Consider the following 22,366-nt stretch of genomic DNA (forward strand, 5'->3'; position numbering starts at 1 on the left):
CTTTTTGCTTCGCAGGGCGCCATATTATATATTTTTTTGTAAATGAAGTAAATAAAATTGAAAGCAAATACTTATTGTTGAATTACTCCCGACATAATATCAAATTGACATCCTGTTTGTCATTTTTTAAATGTTACTGTCATATTATTTCTATAGAGTTTTTTCCCCTTTATTCTATAAGCAAAACAGATTTCAAATTTAATAAGTTGTCAGTTGTTCGCAATGGCCCTGTCTTTGAAATGATAAGCCTAATTGCTCGGAAAAACTATATCAAAGCACATCGGCAAAATATATACCATGTGTGGTGATCACGTGACATTCGTTAAAGGTAACATAAGGTCACTGCTAATCGTATTTACTAATTGATTTAATATATCTTTAAAAAATGAATATTATGCATACACCATGTCCCAGTGAGATATTTTCCAATTCCAATGGTACAAATTTGTTCCAATGTAGCTCTTGTACTTTTTTTTATGGACATGCTTGAATAAATTGTGACACATGTTTTACGCATAAAAAAATTCTGCAAGCAGAATGGAAAATATACTAAAAGTTCTTAGCAAGGGGATTAATGAAAGACAATCTTGAAATCGCATATATTCAAAGGCTATTTGATTGACTGAGTAAGTTAATAAGGATGACGAAAGTCCTTCCACTTTTCATGTCCATTCGCACAGGCTTTATAGTAGTATTGGAATCGATGGCCAAGAATATGACATTGAAACAGAAGGAGTATGTTCATGAGAAGCAATGAAAAGTGTCAATTCAGTGATGAACTGTCAACTCTTTGCGATTGCACATGACGAACACTGTACGAGCTGAGCCAACCTTACGGCGGCGGACTTAGAGGATATAAGTCAGAGAGTAGTGTCAAAATATGTTTATTCATTCTTCATAATGATAAATTTCATGATTACAGTGTCACAAACAATATATCAATTCAATTCAATTTATGTATTCAGCCTGTAAACAAATACAAAAAAAAATTTTTTTTGGATGATTTATACGAGATACACATTTTACGAAAATTAAATGAAAGGACTGTGGACATGGATTTCATTGTAAATTGTATGGGAATCTTCACATGAATGATTCGAGTGAAAATAATTCTAACATGTAAGACGAAACACAAAGCAGTTTCAGATTCAGATTAATACACTCTTGAAATTTGTTTCGATAAAATAAAAGTTAACCGTAAGGCAGAATCAAATTTCATACAGTGATTTATATACAAGACAAACTGAAAGCAAATAAGGTATACAATTTATTTGGATCAGCGTTTATTGTAATAAATAATAAGATATTTGGAGTCAATTTAATAAAACATACATGTCTAATGTTAAACATTCTGACAGTTGTACTGTCAAACCCCCAGTAGTTTCTAAAGTTGTCTACAGAAATGTTTCTTACTGACCATGGTCATGTAGTTAACTATTTTAACTTTGGACAAATTACCAGAAGATAACAATCTTTAACTATATCCACTCCATGAGTATCATTTTAAGACATTTGAATTTTAGTTGTTTTTTTTTTTTCAAAATAAGAGTGGTTGAAATAATACTCAACTATAAGTTAAGTATAACTCCGCTCAATAGGTATTTTACAAACAAGAAAATAGCATGGAAGTTATCGTAAAAGATGGATAACTTTGAGGTTATTAACCTTATATATCATTACATGAGACAAAAATATAATATTGCACATAATCAGAGATTGCACGATCATATAATGTAAATTAAGGAAACCTATGTAACGTGTACCACAGAAAAATATTTATTCTAGGCCAAAAGACAACATTACGTAACTTTGTGACATAAACATTCTTGTCTTAACGTGTTTCTTGAAAATTATTGACATTGTAATTAATAGCTTTAAAAGTAAGAATTGCATTATTGTTAGCGTTATCGTTGATACAGTAGATACTACTCTTATATTTACAGATATAACCATATCGGCTCCATAGCTCAGTGGTTAGAGCGCCTGTCTAGTAAACAGGAGGTCGAGGGTTCGATCCCCTCTGGAGCCTTATAGTGAATTTTTTTGAATCTTTGTGAAAAACTGTTGTTGCATAACATTATAAAATGTAACTGGTCTGACGGACAGTCAGATTTTATTGACCCATCAATTATGAATACATTACAGCGCTCATTTGAAATATTCGATCCCACTTCTGCTTTGTCCGAGTATAGTTCATGAGAATTAATATGAAGAATAATATACCAAAACTTGAACAAATATTTCCAGTGCCATCTTGTCAATACAAATAATTTAAAACAAAAACAAAAACTCAGTAGTGTCCCTTTAACTTTGAGAAATAGTTTACATACGTATGTTTAAAGTACAGTATAATAATCGTATAACTTCAATAGGAACACAAACGTTTTATTTTCAGTGAGTCAGTCAAGTGCAGTACCAAAGTTTCCACTGCACATTGTTGCACATAAATACTTGTATAACACTTAAATGTTTAATTATATGAATACATATTACTAAGGATGCTTATGGAAAGCCATGGCTGTCTGATATTAGTCTTTTTCAATTTATTTAACCATTTGGATAATACATGAGTTCACTTCGACTATATATGAATTGAAAACACCTTCTTATTTAACCGGAATCCATTATATTAATCCACAGTTACAATATATGAAACCATACTGTCAGTGTATGAAACCGAGTTAGCAATATATAAGTTGATTTTCTCAATATATGATTCCAATTCTTCAATATATGGTACCAAAGTAGCCATGTATGGAATCAGATGTCCTTATATGAAACCGAATTATCAATATATTAATTCATTTTTCAATATATGAAACCAATGTATCAATTTATGAAACAAAAGTAGCAATATATGAGTTGGTTATTACATTATATGATACCAATTCTTCAATATATGGTACCAAAATAGCCATGTATGGAACCAGATGTCCTGATATGAAACCGAATTATCAATATATTAATTCATTTTTACAATATATGAAACCAGTTTATCAATGTATGGAACCAAAGTAGCAATATATGACTTGATTATCACTTTATATAATACCAGTTCTTCAATATATGGAACCAAAGAAGCCATATATGGAACCAGATACCCTTATATGAAACCGAATTATCAATATATTATGTCATTTTTACAATATATGAAATCATTTTATTAATGTATGGAACCAAAGTAGCAGTATATAAGTTGATGTTACAGTCTATGATAGCAATTTTCATTATATGGAACCAAAGTAGCCTATTTTCATGTCAACAAGTCAAAGGCCGAGGTCACTGGGTTCTGTTATTACAATGCATACACTTTTTCATGAAATCAATTATTATTTGACTGATTGTTTTTAAACTTTGTGAGTAGATTAACCTTGATGTGTACTACTGGCCATGCCCATTTTTTGATCAAAGGTAAAGGTCGAGATGAACTTATTTTTTAAATATATTTTTGTTAATGGTCAGTACGACACAATAGCTTAAATTATGACATACATCTCGTACATATATAACGATAAGTTCTGCCTGTCCAGCCCATTTGAAGTGAATGTGACGTTAAATTCAAATATTTCCTTATTTAGAAAATGTGCAGTATGCAATTAGTGAAGCACGCTGGTCTTTTGAATATTGGCGCGAAACTGTAATACCTGTGCAAGGATAGAATACAGTCTTTAAAAAAAGTCCCGTCAATATAATGACATTTTGGTTCAATATATTGCTACTTTGGTATCATATATTGATACTGGAATCATATAAAGTGAAAATCAACTTATATATTGCTACTCCGGTTACACACATTGATAAACTTGTTTCATATATTGTAAAATTGATTTAATATATTGATAATTCGGTTTCATAAAAGGACATCTGGTTCCAAACATTGCTACTTTGGTTCCATATATTGAAGACCTGGTATCATATAATGTGATATTCGACTTATATATTGATACTTTGGTTCAATACATGGATGAAATGGTTTCATATATTGTAAAAATGAATTATTATATTGATAATTCGGTTTCATATAAGGACATCTGGTTCCATACATTGTTACTTTGGTTCCATATATTGAATAATTGGTATCATATATTGTAATTACCAACTCATATATTGCTACTTTGGTTCCATACATTGATAAAATGGTTTCATATATTGTAAAAATGAATTAATATATTGATAATTTGGTTTCATATAAGGACATCTGGTTCCATACATTGCTACTTTGGTTCCATATATTGAATAATTGGTATAACAAACTCATATATTGCTACTTTGGTTCCATACATTGATAAAATGGTTTCATATATTGTAAAAATGAATTAATATATTGATAATTCGGTTTCATATAAGGATATCTGGTTCCATACATGACTACTTTGGTACCATATATTGAAGAATTGGAATCATATATTGAGAAAATCAACTTATATATTGCTAACTCGGTTTCATACACTGACAGTATGGTTTCATATATTGTAACTGTGGATTAATAAAATTGATTCCGGTTAAATAAGAAGGTGTTTTCAATTCATACATAGTCGAAGTGAACTCATATATTATCCAAATGGTTACATAAATTGAAAAAGAACAATATCAGACAGCCATGGCTTTCCATAGATGCTAAAGTGATATTATACTTGGCAGTCTGGCATGATAATATAATCATGTTCTTATATATTCTATAACAAAACAAAAGTAATCAAACATCAATACATAATTATGAAATTGTCTTTAATCTTTATTCTCCATATCTTTCTAACAGCGAACCCCGTCAATAAAAATTGTATCCAATATATGAATGTGTGTATACTTTACAATACTCTATTTTAAATCAGTACAAATTTCTGATGAAATAAATTATGTTATTTTTCTCTACTAATACTAGTATCACATGTTTTGAAAAATAAGTTTTCCTAGGAATTCATTACTGGCGACTAGAACCATCACTGCTATAATGTTCAGTACAAAACCGGCTTTAACCTGAAATAAACAAAAAAAAGTTTCAAATATAATCATCTTAATAGTTGTTTATTTTTTCAATCAGTTGTTTATTTATTTAATCAGTTGTTTATTTATTTAATTAGTTGTTTATTTATAACAGTGATATAAAATATGACGTCCTCCAACCGAATCCCCCTTCTAAAAAATAAATTGAAATGAATAAAAAAAATAATAAAAGACTAAAAGTGTACTTAATTCTGAAAATTAATTTCATTTATTTATGTGAATAACATAAATACAACAACCTGAACTGAGACGTTAAAAAATAAACACAAGATGTTTTCGTAAACGCACCCGCCAAAATTTGTTAATAAAGATGATGGGGTGGCAATATTACCATGAAGGGCCAGTGTCATAAAAGAAGCTCTCTTCTAGGGGAACCGTATATTATGTAACTTGCCGAACGCATATGGCATGGTTTATGTAAAACATGTTCGCAGAACAACAGTACAAACTCTGTCGTTCCAGCAAGGACCATAAAATACGAATGAATACATCATTTATTATGTTGTAATGAAATACCAAGCGCCATAAATTATAAACAGATACCATGTCTACGACTTTGATGAAGCCGTATGAGAAAACGACAGCATTTGGGGGCGTGGCTACAGGCAGCATGAACGCGAACGAGGCGGCGACGGCTGCTGAGAACATCAAATAAACTGGCTCCAAACCGATAGAGATCGACTGAAATAATTATACAAATCACTTATTATAATAAATGTATATATAAATGCAAATATATATGAGCCGTGTCACGACAAAATATATATATCATATTCTATTTATCACATATCCAAAAAAGAACTGTTGACGGTAAAATGAATCGCTTTCCCTTGACATGCTTATAGTGTATTTAACGCGTCTTAACGGTGTGTTTGTATAACGCAAAAATGACGTGAAATGACATCACATTAACATATATGCAAAACATTAAAAATAAGTAAATTACGAACAAATCCAATGTTTCAACATAGAGATAAAAAGATGTTCTATACCAAGTCTGCTAAGATTGGTAACATTAATGACGTCGTGGCTGTGTTGCTTGTAACTTCAGTTGCCGCTGCTATGACGAAACAGAGAACCAGGTTGAGCACCCATGCATCTAAATGCACCAGACCTGATAACTGGCTCCCGATCCAAGCCGATAGTCCAGATACCTAAATTTCAAATACTTTTTAGCAATAAACTGTTTCTCATAAATTCTTTGGGTAAAAGAACATTATATAACAACTCTCAAAGCCCTGTGATCAAAGAGTAAAAATGTTCGCTCGTAAAAAATCAGTTTTAGATTTGTAATTATGCGCTCAAAAGAGTAATGCATAAATATGGGTATATTTTCAATACTGATGGAAAAGGGGGGTACATTTTTGGTTGGGTTTTACGTCGCATCAACACAGTATAGGCCATATTGCGACTTCCAGCTTTACTGGTGGAGGAAGACCTCAGATGTCCCTTTGTGAATTATTTCAGGCACATACGGGCACCTAAGTAGAACTAACGACGTATCGTGAGCTAGCTAGATAGCTTTCTCATATGAAAGAATTCAAAAACGATGGAGCGGATCGAAGCTACAGCAGTAAAAGGCAAGTGGTTAGAAGTCAACGACATTAACCACTTGGCCACGGGCCCCTTTTAAGAAGTACATAAAAAGCACAACTTAGTGAGGGTAAAAGAACGAAAGTATCACCCGAGCCAAGTGATGTTAACCTAGGCATTAGCCGAAGTTAATGGTGGACATTTTATATAATAATATAAATTAGAAGAGGGACAAATTATATACAATAATCAAAATTATTTTAATCATCTACCTGAGCAGCCTTTGCCATTGCAAATCCTCCTCCCAGAAGAAAAACCACACCCCACGGCATCTTCTCATTGAATGCCTTCCACGTCAATAACGGCTTTAACTTCCGGTATCTAGACCCTGAAAACATTCATATCATTTATATTTAAATTGCCCCGCTGCAAATAACAAATTACGATTTTGTGATTCATCCCTGGGACTTACAAACCTGGTATTTGATTGCATTGCTCAAATTTACTCATTCTTTGGAAAGCTTAGATGCGTAAGTAACAAACTTGTTACAATTATAAAAATATTCAATTCATTTCAACTTATTGCAATTAAGTATGTGCACATGTACATATCTATATCAAACTAAAATGAAAGAAAAATACATGTAAACATTTTTCTTTGTGTTTGTGTTTTTTTTTTATATCTTTATGAAGAGTATAAGAACTGTATAACTATCCACAGCCCGCTGATAAATACGACTAGGTTTACAAAATATTTTTAATCAGAAAAAGTTAAAGACACCCAGTAAGAGAATTTTCATAGTCGAACATCATGTTTTTAAAAAAATCATAAAATTACCTAAGAACTTAAAAAAAACTGACATACCTTGGTTACGAAACATTTCCGGTCTGGGTATTTGTGATGGGAAAATGAATAATAAACAACCTACAAATATTGCTGGTACTGAATCTCTTATAAACCTGAAATAATAATTATTGTATAACATATTAGTTTTACGGAAGCCAAAAAAACCGTCTCAATATAAGAGTTATTTAACTTTGAAGGTTTTTGTTCTCTTAGCAAAGACCCCTTTACCATTGGTGTGCAAACGTAGATATTGACTGACCTGTGTATACCATCTATGCAATATGATCCGACTTTTTACTGCTGTTTGCTCAACTTTACATATCGTCAACTTAGTCTTATAATGAGCTAACTACCATTTTGAAATTGTTTAGTTTTATTGAACCGGTTGATTCGTCTTAGAGAGAGCTATGTCCTCATGTCCATTTCAAAGCGATTGGAGCCCCCGTTTAAAAGTTTCACTCACATTTTGCTTCCATTTCCATGTTTTTCAAGAGGTTGTTAGCATTAGAGTAATCACTTGGATATTCTTATGAAGTATTTCTGGAATGTTCACTTTAGTTTTCCACCATAAAACGAAGAAATAGATACTCACTTATCTTTGAACAGATTTGACCAACCAAAAGAGCCTCCCATGTCACGTGTTATCCATAGCATCGCTATAGCCACTAAATGCAAAAGGACGGCAACCTGTCCGAAACTGAAATACATGTATATTAATATACATGTACATGTTTATCAATATTTGTAAATTGTGATTTTTTTTTGTGAATTATCTAGAACATAATAATAAATAATGCATTTAACAAATGCCAGGGAATCACCATATGATATAGACTGTAATTATAGCATTTAAAACTATAACTTGAAACCAAAACAACCGAGGTTTTGTGTAGAAGATTTGTATTTTGCAGACATTTAAAACTATTCAAATACAAGAATAAATGTTGTCAGACAACAGAATAAAGAAAATCATAAAAAACAAAGATTAGATAATCGAATCCGTCCGTTAATTGTATCAAAGAAACATAAGTTGAAATTAGAGTTTCTTATCTGGACACATATTGATTCTGGTACTCGATTATTTAACGTTATGATATGAATTTAATGAATCGTTTCAAGTCATCAACCAAACGATCATATATCCGAATGATCATATAATCACCTAAATGATCCAAGTTTCTTGTACTGCTTTTTCAGAATTTGTCTGATCACTGTTTCATCGACATTGCCTTTCTTCAAACAACATCCTGACCAACCTCTGAAATAAAATAATCACGTGACTGATTAGATATTAATATTAGTATTTAAAATTAATAGCGCAAACAAAGCTTTAAAAGTGCCTACAATATCTATTCTGTCCAATTTAGTGAGTGATCTGGGTGAATGTATGTCCAAACGTTTAACACAGAAACTTGCAAGTGTGAATAACTCTGCTCTGAAATATCTATTTGACATACCGGACCGTACTCAATGTCGTAACTATTTAGTCAGTGAATATTTTTAATGACAAATATAAATGTATATATGGATAAATGGTTTTGTCGAGATTGAAAATTAGACAAATCCTTTTAAGGTATATAGCAGGGTACCGGTTAATGTCAAATTCTTTCCTATCGTACCTGTTTCCGGAATGTCACAATGCAAAATCACTAACTGTCAAAATGGCTAATAACTAATACCCGACTTTGGTGGCCATCTTGGCGGCCATTTTGAATTGTGCCCGCCATTTTGATAATTAGGCTGGGGTCTTGATCATCAAACTAGCATAATCCAAACTGGTTTGGTTGTAGAATAAATCGAACGATAATATGCCTCTTACAATAAATAATACTTCCGACGGGATTCTACTAAGTCATTGAATAAATCTCGTTACACTCAGGTATTTTCTTTGATACAAAATATATCTCAATTTAATTTTAGTTACTTGTTAAAAGACAATGGTGTCAGAAATTAAGTCTATTCCTATTTAACACTGTTTACAATATAGATAAAAGTAAAAGTTGAAATTACCTGCACCTAAGAAAATAGGCTTGCAACCAAAGCCATGATAGTATGATGATTGTGAATGAAGTAGGTATACCAAAGAGCAACCAACCTCCAAATGTGACTGGAGACTCTCTTCCAAATTTCTCGTACACCCTTGGAGAATGAATTACATGTTAAAATTATATTCCAAGATTATTTGTAGTACAGATTTGAAGAATGTAGATGATACAGATCTATATACAGACAATGAATTCAAGATACAGTTTTGGAAACGCTAGGTATCTTAAACGTACATTATGTGCGTCAGAAATGAATAAATTGTTACTTCTTTAGAAAGGTCATTATAACGTTTTATAACGTTTAAATGATGATTTTAGAGTATGTTAGATGCTGGTTACCTGAAGAAAATAGGACTAAATATAAAATTATAGGGCATAAAAGTAGCAAAATGTCAATAAAATAGTATTTTGACTTCAATACAAAATACTAAATCAATATTAATGTACCAATTGCCACAAAGCAACAGAAAAAGAAGAAAACAGTTCAGGTAATTGGCCAATGAGTAAATTGTTGGAAACTATAAAAGAATACTAACAATTATTTGAGAAATAAAAATCAAAGAATTTCTGGGGCAAATTGTTTCCACTTTGAGTACCAAAAGATAAGGTCAACTCTTATCTGGAACAGATACATGAAATATATTATTCATAATCGTTATATTATTCTTGTCAACATAATTGATTAACAAAGTATACATGAAAATTAAAAGAAAATACATGAATGGCATTATAACATACATTTCGAGCTGTCCTTTCAACACAAGATTAGGAGTGCTGCCTGTCATACTAGCAGTGCCTCCAATATTTGCTGCATAAGCAATACATAGTGAAAGAGCTTTGCTCATCCGAGTCCATTCTTCGTCTGCTTCATCATTGTCGTCTGCTAAGTTTTCATCTGCGCTTAAAGTTGTATCATTCTCGTCTGCGTTTACTCCAGTTCTTTAGAAGAAAAAAGTAATTAAAAAAGGACTTGTTTCAAGCCAATAAGTGCTATTCCAACTTGTAAAAGAAATAAAATGAACAAGCTGAAAATCAGAGATATCTTACGAGTGTTTTATTTCTTTCAACTAATAAAATTGTACAATAGTTTTGTGTTTATTGTTGTTGTTTTTTTTTTTACTTTTGTTGTTGTTGTTGTTGTTGTTGTTGTTTCGTATATTCTTCCTACAAACGGCATGAATTCATTTCACAAAAACTGTCAGATCATTAAAAATTACTTTTATTATTTTAACCTTTCTGTAAAGCTACTCTAATAATATCCATAATATACATGTATCATACCCGTCTTGAACATGAATCTCCACGTCTGCTTGAGCGTTCAAATCTACACGAGCATCACTGTCTTTACTATGAACACACAACAGCTCTACCTGGTTTTCAAACTTTTCATCACTGTGGTCTTGATTTAACATATACATAAAGGTCATTTTTAATATAGCCAAGAATATTTCTTATATGAAATATGGTAGTAAAAAATGTATAGATAAGTTAACAGGAAAATGACAGACTTCCATGTACATTTTCATGTGCATTTGTTTTAACGTGTAATTTGCGGACATTCATAAGCTTATGTTGACAACATGTGTACATTGACATCATCTTCCACATAGTTAATGTAGGAACCTAAAACATTTTACTGTCCAGACAGAATTTCCATAAACCACATGTAAATTGCAAACATTTATGATACGTTTCTTACTTTCTACCATCAGAGCCGCAAAAAATAATAATATAAATAAAAACAAGAGCTGTCGGTAGGACAGCATGCTCGACTATTCTAAGTGTGTAAAAGAGCCTTGTAACACCGCACTTTGGGGTCAAACGCACTTTGGGGTCAAACCCCAAAGTGCGTAACGTACTTTGGGGTCCGACCCCAGAGTGCGTTACGCACTTTGGGGTCCAATTTCGACCCCAAAGTGCGTTAAACAGGTACATATGCATATTTTAACATCAGGCAAACGATCGCACTTTGGGGTCATAGAAAATTAATGTTCATTATGTTTTAAATAATATATTGTAGTCAAAGCCAATGGTAAACGAAAAACAAGGTATTAAATAGACACAAACATGTGCCCTGAATTATAGTAGAATCATTGTAAGAGTATTGTATTGTATTGTATATCAATAGGGATTTAAATGGTCTTAATTAGTAAGTGAAGAACTTTCACCAAATAAATCACCAAATAAAGAATTTGTATCAATTATTAAGCTTAAAATATTTTTTCTCAAATTTCCCATTTACATATTTATGTATTTATGTATTTATGTATTTTATTATGTATACAATTATGTATTTCAAAAGAAATATATAGTCTTAGCATAGACAAATGTATAAATTCTGGGAAATCTTAGTAAGATATTTCAGTAAAAAATGTGCCTGATAATATGTTGAAAGAGCCATTTATTTAGCTAAATGTGACACATAAGAAACTTGACTAGGTGTAGATGCGGCTTTAAGTAGTAATCCGTACATGCAGTACTAAAAATATCAACTATTTAAGTAGTCGCACATTAAGAGCGGAGCTTCAGAATAATGTAAAATTCTCACTGGGGGTATAGAGGGGATTCTGGGGTATCGATCCCCCTAGGGTTAAAAATAACGTTTTAAAGGTCCATTATGCTTTTATTTGTTTTTCTTAAAAGCTTTTTTATTTTGATGTTCTTCTATATTATCCAAAAAATACACATTGGCCAATTACCTGAACCATCTTTTTCATCTGTTGCTTTTTGGCAATGATGAGTACAGTTATAGTGAATTAGTATTGTATATGGAAGTCAAATACCGAGTCTGCAATTCTTATGTTATTTTGTTGTGATTAATGCTTCCGGGTGATCACTTTGTTTCCAGATTGGTTTAAAGTCAATGCCCCCCCCCCCCCCGCCGCTATTCTTAGGGGGTGGGGTTAAGTGGTGCATATTCATGGAATTTTAACTGATCACCAATCAACAGCCCTTTCCAAATAGACACTAATATAATAGTATATAATAATAAAAAAACAATAATTATATAAAATACATATAATTATAAAAAATGGCCGAAAGGGTCGCCGAAACCAGACTTCCCGGCCGAAAACGACTGGTCGATTCCGACAATGGGCCGAAATGTGACCGAAACCACTGTGCTAGTTTTAATACTCAACTATGGGCTGTTCTGAGATTTGAAGGCTGTTTTTATTGGCTAAAATATGTATGAAAAACAAAAATAAAATATGAACGAAAAACAAAAATAAAATATGAATGCAAAACTAAAAAAATATGTATGCAAAACTGAAAAAAATATGTATGCACAACTAAAATAAAGTATGTATACAAAACTAAAAAAAAATGCAAATGTCACTTTTATGCCACCGTAATTTTGTTATATGAACACAATTTTTAGATATTTCAAGTGGTAAAATTAATGAAACTTTTATCACTTAAGCATCATAAAGTATTGGCCGCCATCTTGAACACCACCTCAAATATTCCAATGTCGCAGATAGAAAATAAGTCAGTACTCAGTATTTAGGCAGAACTCAGATGACACCTTTAGACCTCTTGAACCCAAAGTGCGTTATTATGTAGCATATTAACGCACTTTGGGGTCAATTTCTCGATTTTGACCCCAAAGTGCGTTGGACCCCAAAGTGCGGTGCGAAGTTTAACGCACTTTGGGGTCGGACCCCAAAGTGCATTTGACCCCAAAGTGCGGTGTTACAGAGCCTTGATAATGTAAAACTTTAAAGTTCACAAATGGCTATTTTTTTACAAATACATGTTATAGGCCTTGGACAGAGTCCTATTATGCTCTAAAAGCAGTGTTTATCAACTTGTTTCAAAGCTAGATGACAATGAAATATGAAAATATCTGAGGTGGTATGCAAACTTTAACGTAAATTCTAAGTCGAAAAAGAGGCATAATTCTGTCAAAATGTTTGATAGAGTTAACTCCTCCTGTCTACGGGTTGGAGTCATGATGGTGAACAAGTGTGCAAAGTTTCAAAGCAATAGTTATGTCAATGGACTTTGAAAATATGTGAGGTGTTACAAAAAAGTGGTTACGCCGACGCCGACACCGACGCCGACGTTAGGTTAGCTCTTCTTATTCTTATCGAATAGTCGAGCTAAAAAGAAAGAAGAAATATGATAAAATGATAATAATTATGATGATGATGGTCATAATTACGATGATATCTATGATGATGATAAAAAATAGTGTTAATGATAATGATGATAATGACGATGATGATGATAATGATGATAATGGATAAAATAACTATAATTGATATGAAATAGGGCATCCCATCAAGGACATTTTATTTACCTGATTTCTTGAACTTCTTATTAAGTTTAAGCTGATGAAGTATTGCAGCAACTATTGGTAACATCATTGCAGTGGTCGCTGTATTACTGATCCATATAGACAGGAACCATGACGTCAGCATTAGTCCTAACATTAGCCTGTAAAAAGGTGATCACTACAAGAAACTCTCTTGACATTTGATGTATTTTAACATAACTTTAACTCTTAGCAGTTCTATAGATTCCTGTAATAACTTTGTATTAAAAACAGATTTATCTATTCTTGACAAGGTATATGACAAGATTGACGGTCTTATGGTATGCTCCTTTTTCAATCCAGCGCAAGGGTGTAGGAGTGATAAATATTTTCCATAATTGTAATGAGACTGGCTAGTCTAGTTTTCTTGTTGCTAGTCTAGTTTTCTTGACAAATGAAGTTAATCTAATATGAAGATTCGTGTGCCTACTATAAGCGTTGTACCATGTTTCCACGCTGCACAATTGTATCTTAAAATGTCGATAATTAATAAATACTAGTATAAAATCAAAACGATTTGAAATCATACGCAATTATTTTATTATTTATATGTATAATGTATGTTTTTTGTTGTTGTTTTTTCTGGGGTTTTTTTTGTTGTTGCAATTTTAGTCACTCTAACTGTGAAAAGTTTATAGATGACGGGGATGGCACAGACAATTTGTGCATAATTTGTGTCGCGAGAGGGTCATCCGAGTAGAACTCCCAACGTTTCCTTAGGCTACTTGGTCAGATAAAAATGTCCATGGCAGGATTTTAACCGTAAACACCTTGCCACAGAGTCCTTAATTAAACATCTAATTTTCCTAAATTTGACGATTTAACAACATTTAATTACCAAACTGGTCGAGCTCCGATAGTAAGTAATGTTTTTAACGCTATTCGTTTATGTATTTACCACTCTTCTATTGCCACAGCGACTGCCATGCCTCCGATAAACATCAATGTTGTACTCTGTATAACATAATGTTATGATAATTGAATGCCGTCATGAAAACACGACCCTTAATGTCATTTTACAACTGTCGTCAAAAGACGTGAACGTTTACATTGACGTTAAAAACAAAGAAGTGATTTACCCTTAAAATGTTAAAGATAAGTAATTATGAATAAGTAACGATCAAGCAATTTTGAGAAGTTTTTATCAATTTGATTCAATATGTCAATCTAAAAAACTAAATGACGTTAAGGTTGTTTTTCTATGCAAGCGGTCGATCATTATTTTTAAGGATCTCAATATCTTATTTTCTGAATTTGTGAAAGAATAGTTTGAAGGCTTCAGTGTTTATAAAAGAATTACCGATGGTGTTAAATAAGTGTGTAGCTATGTGTGATAAAATTAATGTTATGAAAAAATACAGAATAAACATTTCATCCTTACATTGAAGTAAACGCTAGCAACTTCGCCAGCCGACAGAACTCCAACAAATGGAAACATGAAAACCGGAAGTAGAGCAGTTACATTGATAGGAAGCGCTTCTGTTATCCAGAATACCGCCATTATCAACATCACATAGGCGCATGATGATTCCTGTAAATTAGATTAAATCATTTACAGCTTATAAGGATTATTGTATAATAGCAATTGACAAAGAAAGGTTCTTGTTGTTATTCGATGTTTTTTCTTGCATTTTATTTTGCAAGCATTAAAGATAACGAGAGATGTGACTTTATAATATAACGTGAAACATTTTGATATAGTATTAATTGATGAAATATGTATGATCCATTTATATTCGATGGGCACCTTCTTTTTGTTTGGTTGGTTTGGTTTGGTTTGGTTTGGTAAACGGTCATAATAGCCACTTTCCAGCTTTACTGGTGAAGGAAGACCTCAGGTGCCCCTTTGCATATGATGAGGCACCTGAGTAGAACCACCGGCGTTCTTTAAGCTGGTAGGGTAGTTAAATATGGGTTGTTGTAGCTTTTTATATATTAAAGGCCCATTAAGCTTCAATAATCATTTTTCATTTTTTAGAAAGAAAGAAAGAAAGAAAGACAGAAAGAAAGAAAGACAGAAAGAAAGAAAGACAGAAAGAAAGAAAGAAAGAAAGAAATGTTGCATTTTTAAAAACGTTGCTCATAAACCAAAATGTTAAATCCCCTTTATTCAGTTTCAGACATTTGTTTTTCGTTTCTGACACAAACACACACAAACACATTATTAACATTTTGGCGCGTTTCTTGGGATGGTACTAACTCACATAAAGGATTCCATAGTAAATGTTGAAAACTGTTTAGGCCTTTTTCAGTACAGACCATAAACAGGTCCAACCAAACCGAGCCTGTACCATTTCAATTTTGTCGTTTTGAACGATCTTTACTCAAGGATTCTTCTTTTTTTCTATTTTATCACCTTATTTTATCACCATCTAGCACTCATGCAATTACTTGAAGTCCGTACTGAAAAACTCCTAATTAATTATGAGTTAGTTCCCCTAAATATCATCACTTGGTAACTCTTATTAAGGTTTTTATACAAAGTACAAATATGATTCAAAGTAATCAAAATGATATTTTAATGTTATATACAAAATTTATATATCTAAAAATATTTTTTCTTTATTATTTACTTATCAATGAAATATTAGGAAATATTGATGAAATACTACATGTATTAAAATGCGTATTTTCATTTTTGTGTTCTCACTGTTAAAATTTTATTTTTCACTGTAATGAAACATATTTTCCATATTTTCACTGGTATTTTTCCAGACTACGTTCTTCTAAATTCAACCAATACACAAAATTAATCAGAATTCTTCCTATTCATAAGGTTAAAAATTGAAAAAGTATACAATTAACAAAAAATTCAACTTTTTTCTATTTATACAGAATTTATTTTCATCTTGTGATATGAAAATATCATATTTCACTCGTGGCTACTGCCACTTGTGAAATATTTATTTTCATACCACTCGATGAAAATAAATCCTGTATTTATAGGGAAAAAAGAATATCCTCTATATATTACGACAAACGTACCTGTCCTTCTATTACTGTAATGAGCGGAAGAAGTAAAATAGGCGTGGCTATAACAATGATGACGCTTCTTAGAGACGCTATCGTCCTCAATATGTACTCCATAATATAATTATGAGAAATATGTAGCTACCTTTTTATCCTAAATAAACATGTAATAGTTCACCAGAAAATATATTGGTTAAAACTATTTAATACATTTTTCCAAACGAGAGCAATGTAATAAAGTAATAACTTTTATAATAATTTTAACAATATCTACTTTAGCAAAATAATCAAAATAATATTCAGTATGAAAAAGTTCAAATTATGAAATTAAGTGTACGCGCAATAGGCAAGAGAATACACTAAAAACAGCAACACTTATTTTATATACCATGGGCGGAAATTCTTAGAGCTCAAAGTATAACTTCAAGTATAAACATTTACTTTTAGTTTCAGTTTTAACAGCAGGGATTTCCTTACCGGTTTTTATTCATACGGTTATGTGCAAAAGTAAAAAAAAGAAGACACTTAAAAGTAATGTGCAAATGTCTAAAATAGAATAGATGATGCGTTTTACTTCAAGGACAAAGTTAAATAAGAGGATCCGGTTCAAAGCTTCGTCTGGTATTTATGGCTACATATATGAATTAATATACTGATCAAATGATACAAAATGTATATGCCGCAAACCATCAAAAGCAATAAATGAGCCGCGTCACGACAAAACCAACATAGTGGGTTTGCGACCAGCATGGATCCAGACCAGCCTGCGCATCCGCGCAGTCTGATCAGGATGGCAAGTAGAGAAACTTATAGCGAACAGCATGGATCCTGATCAGACTGCGCGGATGCGAAGGCTGGTCTAGATCCATGCTGGTCGCAAACGCACTATGTTTGTTTTGTCATGACGCGGCTTAAATTCGAATTAATATAGACATCGTACAAACAAGTTTTTTCTTTTTGTAGATGGGGAAGTTATATAGTTATAGGTCAATCGAATGCGCGCTAGGGTATGTAAGCCAGATTGCGTATTCTCAGCGTTTCATTCAACATGGGCCCGAGGTTTTAAAGAAATACTTTACGCTAAAACTCAGATCTCAGATATCTGATTGGTCAGAAACTCCTACAGAATGTTCACTGACCAATGAAAATCCTGAAATTCAAAGATCATTATTAAAGTGATAAGAAACGATATTTTGATTGACGTGTTACTATTATGTCGGTAGTACTGGCTAGAACAGTGTCGAGATTATATGAATGTGGGGAATCATTTTTAATGCATCTATATATGAAGAGATACTATATTACACAAAATCATATTAATGTGGAGATTCTGTCAATTGCTTCGAGTAGAAATGGCCTTGAATTGTCTCAAATCTCGGATTTTCATTGGTCATGCAGTGTTTGAGCTTGAAGATTTTCTTTATCACCTCAGGCCCTGAATCCAGCTGGGTTTCGAACCCGCAAGCAAACGCTTCTTCACTTGACCACGGCCGAACTTTAAAGCGGAATATACAGCAAAAGTTATGACAAGATAATGGTAGTTATGTTAGTGGTGGCGCACGTGCGCACGAGATAGCTAATACGTGGTCAGGTGACAAATATGACGTGGTAACGAGATATCCAGTACGTGCTCACGCGATAAAATTACGCGGCCATGCGATAGCTATATGACGTGCGGACGTGAATAGCAGGTGTATTTCATATCTTGTCATACAATATTGCATGTAAAATGTGATTGATTGTATAAATATGCTTTTGAAATATAAACTAAATGAGAAGAAAAAAAGAGAGAAAAAAAAACATTTCGTGGCCCAAGATATGTTTTACATGCACTAGCGTACCCTTTGCGTGGCTACGTAAAACTGTAACATGCGCACGTTCTAAATAAAAGATGTATGTCACCGTAGATGCAAATGTGATGTTCATATACATATACATGTATAAGATAACAAGCATTCACATTCATAAACTAATTCATCCGGTCACGTGGTTTTATAACCATCAATTGCTCATTTTTGGTATTTTTTTCTTCCTTATTCGCGTTTTATCTTACACATTCGCTTATCCTGTGTGACAAGTATTATAAAATCTTCAAAACTTTACTTAGATTATTAACTTTCAGTTAAATAATTTAAAGAATAGTTATAAAAATAGAAAAAGTATTATAAAAATCCTCACAACATTACTGTACTGTTGTTTTGACAAATGTTTTATTAATTGTGCTAATAAGATAAGAATTAATCTGTTATAAATGATAAAGCTATAAGCTTCACATATTCAAATTATATCTTAAAGGCACAATATGCTTCAGAAACGAATACATTTTTTACTTCATTAGAAAAGGGCGACCATGAATTTTATAACGTTTTAATGATGTTTTTGCAGAGCATGTTAGATGAGTGTAACCTGAAGAAAGTAGCCATAAATCGGAGAATATATATCATAAAAAGCATTATGTAAATAAAGTAGTATTTTGACTTCCATACAAAAATGCTAAATCACTATAACTGTATTAATTGCCAAAAGGCAACAACAGATAATAAAAATAGGATTAAGCTAATTGGCCAATGAGTAACATTTTGAAAAGTGTAAAAGCACAGCAAAAATATAAAGCTTTTGAGAAATAAATTCTGAGATATAATGAGCCTTTAAGATAAAGTTAATAATAATTCATACATTTAAGTCATATTATGCCTTAAAAATCCATACTTTTTTTATAATTCTTTAGAAATGTCAAACATGTGTTTAATAATGTTTTAATAATGGATTTAGACCTATAGATGTTATACAACTGAAGAAAGTTGCGTTGAATGTGCAGTTATGACAAAATGTAAATAAAGTAGTAATTTGACTTCCGTATACAAAATACTAATTCAATATACATGTAATTATACCATTTGACAACAGAGCAAAAGAAGTAAAAGATTGTTCATCTTTGTGTGGCAAATGAGTTTTTTCTTTTTTTTTAAACTGTAACACGATACCAGAAAAAAAATGGAATGTTTTTGCGAAAAATACTAACTTATTCAATCATACAAAAGACAAATGTCGGAAAAATTGTTATTCAATTCTACTAATTCATTAGCATTAAATCTTAAAAAATGTAGCTTTTGTTGTTTTCCATTACTTTCCTTTTTTCTTAGTAGAAAAAAAACGGAAAAAACACAACACGTAACGGTCTTGGCAAAAGGCTCCAGAGGGGATCGAACCCTCGACCTCCTGTTTACTAGACAGGCGCTCTAACCACTGAGCTATGGAGCCGTTGTTGTTATTTATTATTAAATTACATACTCGTTTATTTTGTTGTTTGGGTTAAGTTACAGCAGATATAAAGCATCAATTATATAAGTTTAAAACTAAAATAAAATGCACAGAAAAATTAAAAGTTAATAAATACATGTAAAAAAAGAATTTTACAAATGTAAAATCACAATCTAAATCAATTGAGTCTAAACCACCTCCTTAATAAAGAACATAATGCCTCAGAAACAAATGAAGTTATAAAGGGCAAGCATGAGTTTTTTTTAACTTTTGTTAAAAATGTCTTAAGAGTATGTTAGATGCTTATTACCTGTTTACAGTAGCGCTGAATGTGAAATGAGCCGCGTCATGACAAAACCAACATAATGGGTTTGCGACCAGCATGGATCCAGACCAGCCTGCGCATCCGCGCAGTCTGATCAGGATCCATGGTGTTCGCTATTAGTTTCTCTGCTTGTTATAGGGTTTGTAAGCGAACAGCATGGATCCTGATCAGACTGCGTGGATTTACAGGCTGGTCTGGATCCATGCTGGTCACAAACCCATTATGTTGGTTTTGTCATGACGCGGCTCAAATTATTTGTCATAACTTATAATCAAAGTAGTATTGTAACTTCATTGCAATACTTACTTACAACTGTATTAATTTTCAAAAAAAAATGAAACAGGAAAAAATCCACCATTTTCTTTATGATGGCAGTTTTCTTACAATAAACTGTATTTTAGTAATATATATAACGGTCCGCTCGCTAACATAAAGGTCATTAGAAACAGCCTGTTCGATCCTCGAACATTTCTCCATGATCATGATGATAATTGATATCTTATGATCATAAAAGCGTTTGAGAAATAAAGATAGTAGAAAACAAAGAACTTTGAATGTTTTTAAAATGAAAATCAGTATAATAAACAATAAATAAAAACTATTTTTAAAGCCATTTTCTTCTTTTTTTATTTATTGTTCTTGTGCAAATTTTAATACAATCACATGTCACCACCTACGTTTTTATTTTAACACAAGAGATGTAAGAAGGCGAGTTTCGAAATTCCCTTTGTTTTATTGTTTGGAAATACGTATACAGTAGAAGGAAATTCCGACTAAAACACTAAACACACATAACAGACCTAAAAAACAACATCAAATGACTCAAACTTAAGTGTCATTATTGTGAAAGAATGGTGATTGTTTGGTAGTTAAGTAGATGATATAGGGATTTCCTCTAAAGAAAGGACAACCCTGTGTTTTAAAGTGTATTGATAATTTCTTTAGAGCATTTGACATGCTAATCACGTGATGGAGAAATCAACGTTTAATGCGAAATACATGTACATAATACTTTGTCATATAAGAAGCAAAATGTTAAAAAAGTGTATTTTGTTTTCCATACAAAATACTATATCTAAACGCCAAAAAGAAAAGAAGAAACAATACATAGATAAGCTACATGGAAATGACTAAAAAGACCAAAAAAACTGTCAAAAATAAAATAGACGTTCGAGAAATGTAAGCAGTTTTGGGGATAAATAGGTCTTTAATGTCACTGTGATGTCATACATCAATTGTATTTCTCAACCGAAATCTACATATATATCCGGTACCGTTGGCCTAGTGGTTGAGGCGTCCACCTTCGGATCGGGAGGTCGAAGGTTCGTGCCCCAAGTTGAGCGTTAATTGAAAGATGAATGTTCCCCGTGGGACTCGTTCCGAAATGGCCGCCTGGTAGTTAAATATCCTGTATGTCGTATTTAGGGTTGTTACCACACTTATGTGAAATTTTATGTAAGTATATAATTATGCTTGTAAAACAATTTTCAAACATAGAAGAATATGTAAAATATGTACTGCAAATATTTGTCCGCATCATATGTAATACTTTAAATAAATGCATTCATTTCTTATTGAAAAATTTAATTTGGACTTTATAGAAAATAAATTTCTAATTAACATTAAATGTAAATTCGGTAATATCTTTACAAATAATGCTTATTGGAACTTACAATATTGATAAATCTTCATTTATGATATAAAACCATATAAAATGAGTTACAGGATCTTTAAAAAGAATGGTTACCGATTTCTATCCGCCTGGCGCCTGCCATGGCATAGTGGTAAGAGTTGGGAGGTACATGATATGCAAGCAAAAGGTGTCTCATAAGTCAGAAATGGCTGGCCCTTTCAGTAGTGGTGACACTATAGTAAACAAGACCTTTTTATATTCTAAGAACAAATACATAATTACTGAAACAAACTATGATAGATAAAATCCATTCTATCGCTAAACATTTTTTTTTCATGTTTTAAGTTGAAAAAAGTAGTTAACATAGATGTAAGTATGATTCAACAAAACAATTAATACACAGTTATAAGCATGTATATATAGTTTTCAA

General features: G+C 32.0%; 1 protein-coding gene and 2 non-coding genes across 3 annotated transcripts; 1 reads left to right on the plus strand and 2 right to left on the minus strand.

Annotated features, from left to right (window-relative positions):
• Positions 1-1,541: 1,541 nt before the first annotated feature.
• Positions 1,542-17,076, minus strand: LOC132742318 (Na(+)/citrate cotransporter-like). The gene is given in 14 exon segments (XM_060730684.1): positions 1,542-4,977; positions 5,548-5,685; positions 5,997-6,158; positions 6,810-6,925; positions 7,403-7,497; positions 7,977-8,081; positions 8,547-8,642; positions 9,395-9,523; positions 10,168-10,368; positions 10,711-10,828; positions 13,733-13,869; positions 14,586-14,701; positions 15,129-15,278; positions 16,733-17,076. Coding segments are annotated over 14 exon segments (1,758 nt in total). The 5' UTR covers positions 16,835-17,076; the 3' UTR covers positions 1,542-4,884.
• Positions 1,957-2,029, plus strand: Trnat-agu (transfer RNA threonine (anticodon AGU)). The gene has a single exon. It is a non-coding gene; the product is annotated as a tRNA-Thr (tRNA).
• A 2,829-nt stretch (positions 17,077-19,905) lies between the features above and the next one.
• Trnat-agu (transfer RNA threonine (anticodon AGU)) lies at positions 19,906-19,978 on the minus strand. The gene has a single exon. It is a non-coding gene; the product is annotated as a tRNA-Thr (tRNA).
• Between the last annotated feature and the right edge of the window lie 2,388 nt (positions 19,979-22,366).

This window comes from Ruditapes philippinarum, unplaced genomic scaffold (genome assembly GCF_026571515.1).
Source record: "Ruditapes philippinarum isolate M1 unplaced genomic scaffold, ASM2657151v2 ctg6158_1_1_1_1, whole genome shotgun sequence".
In the NCBI taxonomy this organism is placed as follows: Eukaryota; Metazoa; Mollusca; class Bivalvia; order Venerida; family Veneridae; genus Ruditapes; species Ruditapes philippinarum.